At 44.8% G+C, this 12,200-nt stretch overlaps 1 protein-coding gene across 9 annotated transcripts in view; it reads right to left on the bottom strand.

The window, feature by feature from the left end:
* The window catches only part of IRAG1 (inositol 1,4,5-triphosphate receptor associated 1), a 186,027-nt gene that overhangs the window by 60,022 nt on the left and 113,805 nt on the right, over positions 1–12,200 (bottom strand). For 5 of the 9 annotated variants that reach the window (XM_006167435.3, XM_006167437.3, XM_006167434.2 and 2 more), the window contains 2 exons: positions 2,904–3,004; positions 1,122–1,192 (listed from right to left, as the gene is read on the bottom strand). In XM_006167435.3, the coding sequence (XP_006167497.1) occupies positions 1,122–1,192; positions 2,904–3,004 (172 nt within the window). The remainder of the gene's footprint in view (positions 1–1,121; positions 1,193–2,903; positions 3,005–12,200) is intronic. The other 4 variants (XM_027767850.1, XM_006167441.3, XM_006167442.1 and 1 more) reach the window with 1 other exon arrangement.

Raw genomic sequence — 12,200 nt, 5'->3', positions numbered from 1 at the left:
CTCTTTCCCCTACCCCAAATGCCAAGAGAGGCGTTGTGTCCCAGCCTCTGTTGATCAATTAACTCAACCTTTTGGCCACAGGGATTGGCTAAAGGATGTCCATGGAAGGCCAATGAGAGGCAGTCCTGGGACTTACATGGAGTAAGTGGGAAGCGGAACTCTCTTCCCACTGATGGGGTATAAACATATAGCTGCCAGAAGCCATTTGCTACCATGTGCAAAGAACCTGGCCAAGAAGAAAGCTAACAAAAAACAAAGGAGACTTGAGAGGTGAAATGGGGACAACGACTAGAAATCTAGCTTGAGCACTTAGACCCAGCATGACCTGAAATCACCAGCCTTGGCTTTCATTATTTCTATTTTATTGATGTATGCTAGTTCAAGTTGGGTGTCTAGCATTGGAGAGTCCTGCGTAACATGCATGCCAGAATATTCAGCTGCCATCATAGTGCTGCTGCGGCTCTTGCTTCCCCACCATGTTTCTTCTCCACCTGGAATGCCTCTCTTCCCTCTTGTCTCTCTGTCCAACTCTTTCAGGCACAACTCAAATATACCACCTCTCAACACCTACCAGATCTTCCTGGTCTCCAGAGAGGATTGGTTCCCTTCTTGCCTTGGTTTCCCTAGCTCTTCTGTGAAGGTTCTTACAGTACAGTGTCCTGATTCTATCTCTTCACTTCTCAGTCTCTTCAGAGACTGGGAAACATGAAGGCAGAGACCAACTCCATAGTATGAAGTTGGTCCAATGCCCAGGGCAGGCATGAGAAACCATCTGGGCTGACCTGACAGCCAGCTTTGCACTCAGCACACTCTGGGCTAGATGTGGCCCTTTCTAGCAGAGACCAAGGCTGAGCCATGGCCAGTTGTCTGTCTCCCTTTGACTTCCACATCTCTCTATTCATAACCGGATCTGATTTTTTTTACCAAAAAAATGGAAATTTGATATTATATTTCTCTGGGGCTCAAATACGATGAGCTGATCTGCTTGGCCTGGTTTGACTTAGAGGGATGGCCTCCCTTGAGCCAAGAGGGGAAGGGGCCTCGCCTGGTCAAGCTGCCAGGCCTCAATCTTTCATCAGTCTTCCTCCTCAAATACAGCTTCACACTGGTCCAGCCCTTACCCACGGAGGTCAGCGACGTAGTGGAAACCTTCAAGTGTCTGTGAGAGAGCCTCCTGTGAGGACTGTGAGCTCTGGAAGAAAGAGCAGTCATCTTGTTAGGAAATTTAATCCTAACTTGGGAATAGACAAACATGCCTGTATATTCTTTCAAAGTCATACTAGAGCACTGGTTTATAAGCTCCCTAGGGATCCTCTGACTCCCAACTTGGGAACTTGTTTGAAATGAAAATTCTCAGGCCCTGTCCCAGCCTTACTGGATCAGAATTCTGGGTGGGCCCACGGAGCTGGGATTTAATGAGCTCTCCAGGTGATTCTGATGCATGCTAAAGTTCCCGGCCAATACGCTAAAGTGATGTAACTTTGACATACTATTTATTCACTAATTATCAGGGTCCAGACTCTGAGTCACATTGAACTTGTAGAAACTTCATAAGATGTAAATAATTGTCTGGTAGAGATGCTGAGATTTCTGTCTGGGAGAAAAGATAAAAATATAGTTTCATTGTTCTGTAGAACAGTGACTGATTTTATATGTCCATCAACACTTTTATTCTAGCATTTTTTTCTACCCCACTGATTATATATGTAGTGTACCCCATTTCTTTTTAAATTTGCTATAGGGCATGTGCATTTGCCAGAGAGAAATGGGCTGGGAGATACAGAGTGAGAAAGTACCCCCTAGGAAGGATGGCCATGCTACAATCCCTTCTCTCAGGATATTGGGCAACTGGGCATGTACACACACACATCCAGCATGTTTTCTAAGCCACCAGGCCTGGGACTTGAACTTCGTGTCAGCCATGTGGGATCCAGCTGTGATTCAACTGCCTTAACCACAATACTACCGGCTGGCCCTGTATATAATTCTTATGCCCCCTTTTGAACCAGCTCTGTTATCCTGCTTCTTCCCTTATCCATGCACAAGTTAAATAAATTATGGATCTTTATAACATTTTGAAAATCATGCTTAGGCACTCTCATCCCAGCTGCACCGATACACAGACTAGCACTTCATAAAACCAAGATGATATATCCTGGAGCATCTGAGCCAATGTCCCTCCCAAGAGCTCCTATTCCATGCAGGATTCACTTTGGGCAGAGGCAGGATTCTATTGTCAAAAATGCATACCTTTCAGGTTTGTCTGAAAGTTGTCTAGGCAGTTATTATAGGAAATTCCCCTGCTATGATTTGTGCTTTTCTCAAAGGCTAATTGAGTACGAAGAGCCAAATTCAGGAGTGGAAAAGTCATTTTGAGAGGAAGGTAATGGAAAACTTCCAAGTAGTCTCTCTTTTGAGAAATTGCTTGATAGTATTTTCTTAATTGGGAAATTTATTTACTCATTTATTTATAATTTTACTGTAACTTCTAATTCATCAATAAGATGATATAAGAGAAGAAAAAAAAATCTGAAAAAGATAGTTGTCTAGGGGCCAGCAGGTGGCGTAGTGGTTAAAGCACTGGATTCTCACATGGCCAACTGTGGTTGGAGTCCCAGATCACGCAGCTTGAAACTCATGTTGGGCATGTGTGCATGGATATCCAAAATCCTGAGAGGAGAATGGAGGAGAAAGTAGTGGGGTATGGCCATCCCCCCAGGTGTTGATCTCTTGCTCCCTGTCTCTCTGCCGAGTGCATGCGTCCTATAGCAAAAATCTCTCTCAAAAAAAAAAAATAGAGAGAGAGAGAGAGAAAGAGAGAGAGAGAGAGAGAGAGAGCTGTCTGATCCCCAAATTCTAGAAAATGTTCATCAGAGCACAAGACTAGGGCACCTGATGTGTACCTGTTGGCCAAGTTTTTGTTGGTTTCTTCCTCCGGTGAACTGGCATCCCCAGTCAGGACAATCGTGGGTGGACTATAAGAGACTCCTGTAGAGGGAGGGCCCTGATAGTTAGAATAAAAACATTGACAGTGTTAGACTTGGGCTGATGGGAGCTTCCAAAGGCTGGCACTGGAACATTTACTCCATATTTTGACATTCAGAACCATCTCTATCAGTAGACAAATGCCGCTTATTTTTTCTTTCAGCTTTATTTAGGTATAATTGACAAATTACAATTGTTTATATTTAAGGTGTATAATGTGATGTTTATATATATATATATATATATATATATATATATATATATATATATATATGAAGGAACATCAAAACATTCACAGAAAAATGAAGTTATATATGAATTTATTTTGATGCCCCCCCAAGTTAAAATCCATACAAAAAATTATTTCAAAATATGCATTTTGCATAAGCATTTTGAAGATACCATGTAATTATGAAATGATTACCACAATCATGGTAATGAAAATATCTACCACCTCCCATAGTTACCTTTGTGTGTGTGTGTGTGTGTGTGTGTGTGTGTGTGTGTGATGAGAATATTTAACAAATTTCAGGTATACAATATGTTCTGATTTGCTATAGTTACAGTACTGTACATTAGTTATCCAGAATTTATTCATCTTATAACTGAAATTTTGTACCATTTGACCAACATTTTTCCATGTAACCAACTCCTTTTCTTCCACAAGAGAGAGAGAAAGAGAGAGATACAGGCATTCCCAACACTTCATACTTCACACTGATCTAGCCCAGATCACAAGCATGATATTAGTCACATGGAAGCCACATGGGAAGATCTTGGGTTTGTGTCCTGAGGTCTCCCTGTGCATTCTAGGCATGCACTTGGCGCAGGACTGGCGCAGGCTGGGGGTGGGTCGTGGCGTGAAGACCCTGTTAGGGTACCTGCCTCTCTGTCTTTCTCTCCACCTCTTTTATGGAAGAGATGAATAAGTAGACCTTAAAACAAAAGATGATCTGTTGAATGTGTACTGAAATACAGTTTAATTTTTGTTAACATTTAGTAAAAACATTCATCCAAAGTATATATTTTTGAAAGTAGAACAATTACTGGCTTGTCATTAGTTCTTAAGGGTATTATTTCACAACTACTCAGTAAATAACAGTCAAAATGACAGTTATTACAAGTGGGGTTGGTGAAGTTGTGGTGTAATTCCTACACTCATATGCTGCTGATGGGTGTGTGAACTTTAAATTCAAATCAAGAGTATAATAAATATTTGTTGAGTAAACAAATGAATAAATGAATGAAATAAAAACATTATGAAATGTATTCATAGCTGGAGCAAGAGCATGGACTATGGTATATGTACAAAAAGAGAGGCTAGGGGCTTGGGGGTAGTGAGGGAGCAATGTGAAACTAGAATAAGAGGTTGAGCCAGCTCTTACAGGACCATGAATGCTACTCCAATGAGTTTGATCTTTTTGGTTTTGGAGATGGGAAACTCTCAAGATTCAGCTTGGGAATAACTTTAAAAGAAAACATAGAAATGACGGCAACCGATTCACACATGAATCCTCAAGATTCTTGTTGGTTGAGATGATGGAAGAGGCCCAGTTATTAGAGCATTCATCCTGCCCTTTAGAAATTCTGAGGAGTCTCCTGGTTCACCAGAGCTTGGTCACTCTCTGGACACCCACAGTTGGACAAGGTGGAGTGACAAGAAGTCAGCATGTTTCTTGTAGACTGGCCAGCCTGGTTTTCCAGAGCACAGGTTCATGCTTAGTCTCCCCCACCCACACTGTGTTGATGGCCTCAGGCATGACTAGTACCATCAGAACTCAGAGGTATGCCTCTGTTTCCAAGAGTTTAATATATTCAGTTATCTAAGTAAGTAGAATATAGATTTTATTTTTTATTTATTTATATTTCTAGAGAAATGTTTGCTATAAGGTGTGTGCACTTGATGGAGAGACAGAGAGAGACAGAAATCAAGAAATCACCCCCTCAGGGGTGATTTGGGATCAGCTATGCCTGATCCCTTCTCCATTCCCCTCTTAGGATTTTGGGCATGTGTGCACACATGCCTGGTGTGAGTTTCAAGCTGCCAGATCAGGGACTCAAACTACAGTCAGCCATGTGGGAGTCCAGCAACATAACCATTATGTCATCTGCTGCTCCCAGAATATGAATCTTATTTTATTCTATTTTATTGACACATTACCTAATTCCCAAAGCAATTTGAAGTAACCAATAATAAAACATAAGATATAAAAATGAGACTATAAAAATGGGGGAACAATTTGAAAGGCATAACTACTCCTGGCAGATAAAGAGAAGGCCTGCTCCTAACCATTGATGGTATGCTCTGAAGTTTAAGTAGTTGCCCTGAAACCTAATGAAGTGTGTGATCCCTGTGCTCCAGGCTCTGAGGAAGATTGCTTTGGAGAATTGCTCAACAGACAAAAAAACAACCAACCTAAGAACATTTTTCTTTACTCACACTTCTCAGAGGGCATGAAAAGGGAACCAATCTTAATCCCATCGTCACCTCTCTTCTTTTTCTTCCCACACCTTCCTCCCACTTTCAACTCTGATGACTCCTCACTTGTTTACCTTCGCACCCAAATCTTCTCTAACTTCTCTATTTTTCTCTCTCTCTCCAGCGTGTACTTCCCCTGGGAGAAGCAGGGCACGGTGCTGGCCCAGAGTTCAGGAAAGGGATGGAGTCTGTGAACACACCCACTTTACTATGCCTTACTCTGTCCATTCATCCAACACACATTTGCTGACAGCCTAGTGTGTGCCAAAAGTTATACTAGAGTCTGAGGGCAAAAGTGGACCAGGCAGGCTTCGGCAATGCTTCCTGTTAGCACAATGGCATGGGAGAGGTAGGGAAGTGTCTTCCCCCATGACTGATTGTGCCCTCAGAGGGGGCACCCACGAGGTCAGCAAGACATTGGAGCGAACTGCTTTCTGGTGGAACATTCCTCTGCTTGCTGGCTAAAGACCACTCTCAGCAGAACTCTCCTAAGGGGGCTGCCATGCATGGGACTGCAGACACCTCACTTGGAGGAGGATCAGAAGGAGGAACCCACATGGAAAGGCAGAAACAAGCCGGGGTGGCAAGTGTCAAGCAAGTAATCACAGACTTGAAATTCCAAGCTGCTCTTAAGCCAGGAGGCTTGAAGCAATCAGAAGGAAATCCTCTAATCCCTGTTTGGAACATCCTGTAAATTTCTTCCCTCTTTCCTTCCAATGTGTACAAAACACACAAGAAATAAAATCAAAATGTTTTTTTGCTAACTAGCTCACAGAATGGTTGAGCAAGCTCTGGGCCAATTCTCTTCATTTTCTGGAAAACTATGTTCTGTGGGAACTGCCATGTTTTGTGTAGGCTGTTTTTCATTCTAGCACAGACTAGGGAGACAGTAATCCAGGAGAGAGAGTGTGGGAGGATTCCAGGGGCCCTCCAGAGTGAATTCTGCCAGATTTTAATGCACTGTGAATATCCATCTCTGCTCTCACTCTGAGCTGCCAAACAGAAGGCAGGCCCTCAGGGAGGCTCTTCGGGCAGCACGACCCAAATACAGTGTCTGTCAGGTAGGTTACTGCTGCAGGATTTCAGAGGGCCTCAGACTTGGGAGGCACACTAGCTTATGCTACAGTGTCCCTTTCTAGCTGTGTGACTTTGGGCAGATTACCTTGCCTCTCTGTGCTTCAGGTACCTTATCAACTATCTCACAGGGCAGTTAGCAAAAATGGAATGGAATGGATGTAGAATTTTCATATAAAATACGGGTGCCCCAGTTACATTTGAATTTAAAATAAAAAGTGAATCTATATACGCACATATACACGCAAACATGTATTTTTAATAGAAGTATTTCCCTCATGTTGTATGGACAGAACTGTATTTTTATTTGGCAAATTTGGGAACCTGGCCCCTAGTAAATGCTCACAGATGTTATGGTCCATTGTTAATACCTTTGGGATTGAGTCCGTTATTAATACTGTGGATTGTTGTCCTTAGTTCTGGGTCTGATCAACCAGTGGGACAAAGTTAGGAGGTTTTCCTGTGGTCATGGAAGCCACAGGACATCCCCAGGGGCACCTGACCACTGAAGCCCATGTAATCAGTGACTCGCACAGAAGCCCACCTCCAAGGAGCCTGCATCTGGCCCCAACCCATCTCCACCCCTGCTTCTCAAACCAGTAGCTGCCCTTCGCGGGTTACAGACCTGGGAAGTAAGGAAACAAATGAGGGTAGAGAGAAGTGACAGGTCCTCAGACCTACTGTGCGCTCTCCCGCCTGACATTTCTGTTGTCTCGTTTACTGCCCCCTACAGTTCTGTGAGTGCACCTCAGGACATTGACCTACAAATCGGGGCGATACCTCCTGCTCTCAGAATCGTAAAGAGGAAATTAGAACGTGGAAGTAAAAGGCCCTGAGCATGGAGTAGGTGATTGATGCCGTTCTTCTCTCTCCCGCCTTTTCCTGACTCAACCCTCACTCACGAGCAAAATAAATACCTAAATAAATACAACTGGCTAGTGCCGGCTGTGCCTCTCCTAAGTAGCACATGTGACTAGAACACGGGCTTCATCCCTCCCATGACACCAGCTGCCTCCCTGGTCTTTGGTCTCTCCTCCCTGGCTCCTGGTGTCCTAGAGGCCGCCAACACCCTTCTCTTACTCTTCTAAGCTGCACGCTGTCTCACAGAAAATGCCTCTTCCCCCAGGAAGCACTTGAGCGAGCATAAGGTGGAACACACCACTGCAGGAAAGACAGCAGGGCAGAGGGCGCCCACTTACTTCCCCTCTCCTTGGCCCCTGGACCCAGCCTTCTGGGGATCCACTTCCCGTCTCTGGAGTTAGCCATGCACTGTGGGCTGGGCCATCTCCTGGCAAGCTTACCCCATAAGAAGCCAGCAGGACACATTTTGTTCTCCTTAAGTAAATTTTATAGAAACATTTAAATGTTTATTTCACTCATAAATTCCCAGGAATGCACAACATTTTCCTGACAGCCTGGGCACAGGGATAAATATAGGCCAGTGTCATAGATGGGAATATTTCCTTCCTTTCCCCAGTGTCATGTGGTGGGGCCTGAGCTAGGAAGCTCTAAGAAACAGCCCAGGGCCCAGTCCAGGCGGGTGTGGAGAGTGAAGCTCCTGCAGACGGGCCTGGCACACAGCCTGGGAAAGGAAGAAGGCAGTGCGGGTTATTAGAGAAGTCGGGTAGCCTAGACAGGAATTCTACCTGCTTGGCCTTGGGAAAGTTAAATTCTCTTGACTTTCATGCACTCAAACATTATATGAAACTAGTAATCCCCATTTCCAGGCTCATTTTAAGATTAAATAAAGTAACAATCATGCTAATAATGGTGGGGGTGGGGTGAGCGTGGCTGTATCCCAGATCCCTTTCGCATTGTCTAGAGGGCAAGTGAGGACTGTCTCAGTGGAGAGGGGATCTGGCAGCAAAGAAGAGCTAATGCTCTTACAATAGGGTAAAAGGACTCTCTGGGGACTTGAGAAAAAATTAGTATTTCAGCAGCGAGTCCTCAGGGAATGGGAGGGAGTGGAAGTGCCTCTGCTGAAGGCTGCTAGAGATGGGACTCCTTTCCGCCAAGCACTGAGGTCACTGCCTGGCTCCTCGGAGGGTTGCCAGTGTTCGCACTGGGATGTCCCATGCACCTGGGGCCAGACCTGCCGCTGATGGACTCTTTCCTGCCATCGTCCACTCTATTCCCAGAAATCAAGGATCCATCATTAGCAGATTATCCTGTCGCCTTCCTCACTACTTTTACTCTCAGGCCAATACACTTCAGGAGTGTGGAAGCACACACATGTCTGTTAGCCTCATTTGGTGGAGAGCCACTAACTGGCCAGTTGTTCATCCATCACTAACTTCTATCTTCCTTCTGTTTCTCCTCTCTTCAATCTAGCCATTTAGTCATCCAGCCAGTCAATTATCCACCCAACCTGTCATGAAGCTCTGTCAATTTTCTGCCAAGAATGAGATGAAGACAAATAGATAATATGTGAAAAACAGGGAGAACCTGGTAAAGAGTATATATGGTTGGGACTCCCATAGTGAGACCCTTCCTTCCATACATCCACACACTCACCCATCTACCTACTCATCTGTCCCTCCATCCATCCATCCTTCCCTAAGCTCCTACCATGTAGCAGGCCTGTGCTGAGGGCTGGGATACACAGATGAAAGACACAGCCCCTGACTCCAAGTAACACACATCGTCTAACAGAGGAGACAGAGGAACAGAGAACAACAAGCTGCCTATTGTTCACAATAGGAACTAAGGACGAATCCTTGTAAAATGCATTCCTGACCACCTGTAACCATTGCTATTTCTGAAACACCTTCTGCTTTGTCCTAGGCACTTCTGTAGCTAAAACTTCACAGTTCATACTCTAATCAGACCACTAGGGGCCAACCTGGAGGAATCAGACTTTTGACCCTGTCCATGCCTCTTTTCTGCAAAAGATGGAGCATCAAGCACCTGCTCAGCATTCCTGAGCCTCTGGTGTCCGGGACACTGGCTTTGCTGCTTGGTAGGGCCAAGAGAGAAAAACAAAGTTAAAAGGATCACCATAGCAGGAAACTTGGGTTTAAACCTCCACTGAATCATAACATGACTATGTGACCTTTGATAATTTCAAAAACTCTCCAAGATTCTGTTTCTTCATCTGTAAAATAGAACCAATAATATCTACCTTGGAGGGATAAGACCACATAGCAGCTGCCCAATGGATGTCGCCAATATCTTCAACAACAGATTCTAATGTTTTACTGATAATGTATTTGAAATTATTTCATTGGAGATATTTTTAAAAATAATTATTTAATTTTACTTATCATTATTATTTCTTAATTTGATCAGAGACAGCAAAGAGAGAGGGAAAGTAAGAAAGCAAGCCTCTAGGTTCAAGACTTGAACTGTGGTTGGCCATGTGGGAGTCCACTACTTTCACTACATCATCTGCCAGTGCTTATTGGAGGTCTTAATTGACTTGCAAAGGGTATGATGAGATAGGTGGAAATGAGCTCAGAGAAGATGGATTCAAACTTCTGGATTGGAGCATTCAAGCACTTCCTGCTTTCTAGTGATCACAGGGTACTTACCTGCCTCCATTTTCTCATCTGCTAAAGCAGATAATAATCATACCTACCCACTGGAGTTGTGGTGAAGTTACTGTGTGCAAATGCTTAGAGCAATGCCTGGCACACGGGAAACATAGCAAGGGTTCTCACTAGGGAAGTTCTGGGGCTGGGATGCCCCTACTTTACACAGTCCCTACCAGGTTCCAAGTGTTTTACATGCATTATCTATTGGTCTTCATCTCATTCTTGACAGAGAGTTGATCCTTTGGGTCCTGAACCTTATACACCCAGTGGGGAAAAAAGGAGTCTCTGGGGAGGTGGAGACAGAACCCCAGTCTGTCGATCAGTGGAGACAGCCTGAGTAGCCAAGGGGAGGTAACATGGAGAGAAGCTGGCGATCCGCCATAAGTAGTAAGGTATCTGATTAGACTCTACATATTGCCGGAGACAGCATGGGACAAGGATCTCCAGCTCCTGGTCAGAGACCATCACAGAACATGGGAGCAAATCAGATCAGAGACAACGGTCATTTGCTTTTAAATCCACTTGGAAGTGAACTTGCTGAGAGCTGGGGCTTGGTTGTTAAGGTTCAATAAACATTTACTGAATTCATGTTGACTGAGTAAATGCACCCCAACACCATAGTTATTTTTGAGTGCCTACCTTGTCTAAGCATGTGCTCAAACAAACTTAACTGCAGTGCAATGGGGATTTTTCTGGACTAGAAAGAAGACAAACTAAATGTAGCCCAATTGTCTTGGTGCACAGCTGTGAGACAATGAATCCAGACCTTGCTATTTCTTTGTTATGTCTTTGGACAACTGGCTCAACCTTTCTGAGCCTTAGTTTCCTGATCTGTAAAATGAATGTAGTCATTGCTACCTTATTCAAGCTATAAAAGTATAACTCAGGGAACTAGCAGTTGGTGTAATGGCTATGTTGCTTGACTCCCACATAGTTGACCGTGGTTCGAGTCCCAGACCTGGTGGGCTTAAACTCATGCCAGGTGTATGTGTGTGTGTGTGTGTGTCCAAGATCCCGAGAGGAGAGTGGAAGAGAAGGGATTGCACCTGGGGGTGATTTCTTGTTTTCTGTCTCTCTGTCTCTCTCTGTCTTTCTAGCAAGAGCATGTATCCTATAGCAAAAACCACCATGTCACCTCCTGGCCCCAAGAACACGTTACTTTGGTCTTCTGTGCTTAAACTTGTCTTCTGTAAATGGAAATATTAATAGTGCCTACCTTACAGGGTACTGTGAGAATCAGATGCGAGAACACTCATGATGGGCCTGGCAGTGCCTGGCCCATAGTAAGTATCAATAAAGGTTAGTGGCTATTACTGCAGCCCTACAGCTTAGAGATGGGGAAACTGAGGCAAGATGAATAACTTATCCAGGATCACACCCAGGAGTGTGAAGTCCAAGCTCTTTCCACTCTGCTATGCTGCTAAGACCTGGTGAGCCTATGAACCAGAAGCCTTTCCTTCCTGTATCTTCTAGAATTTTCTGGCTGCTCAAGGAACCCTGCTGGGTCACTCTCCTCTTCTAACAAGACAACAAGCAGGACTGGCTCTGAGCTCTCCAGGATGGGGTCTTTTACTGCTCAGATACAAATAGGGGTGAGGGAGTCAGCTGGGAGTGGAGCTCCAGGCTATTATGGTGTCACTTACCATCATGGTTTCCAGTTCTGAGCCAAGGGGGTGGCCCAGCAGTTTGTGAAAAGATTCTACACGCCCCAGAGTCAGATCCCTCCTGTTAGAACCCCACGAAGGGCTGGTTCTTCAGGCCACACTCAACCTCACCTCAGTTACTTTAAATATTAGAGGAGGGTCAGAGCAGGGATGCCATTGGTTAGGCGAGTGCTGTGATGATCTTAAACCACGGGGTGCGACTGTACAGCAGGCCTGACCATCAGTGTCTGCCTGGGAAGACCTGGACTGCCTTGTGATGGGCCTGAAGCAGGCGGGAGCATGACGCTCTGTTTCTAGGGGTCAATGTGCACCATCTCTTGCCACTTTAGTGTCTGACCAAGTGAACACAGGGAAGGGGCATGGCAGCATGGTGTCTGGGAGGATTTGTGACATGGAGCTTTGCTCCCTGGCCCCTCAGGCTCCTGCAGGAGAAAGTGAGACCCAGTGCCACACACTGCAGTGGAG

This window comes from Tupaia chinensis, unplaced genomic scaffold (assembly GCF_000334495.1).
Source record: "Tupaia chinensis unplaced genomic scaffold, TupChi_1.0 Scaffold144767_1, whole genome shotgun sequence".
In the NCBI taxonomy this organism is placed as follows: Eukaryota; Metazoa; Chordata; class Mammalia; order Scandentia; family Tupaiidae; genus Tupaia; species Tupaia belangeri.
Note: the sequence above shows the minus strand (reverse complement) of the source record. Positions and strands in the feature narration are given on the sequence as shown.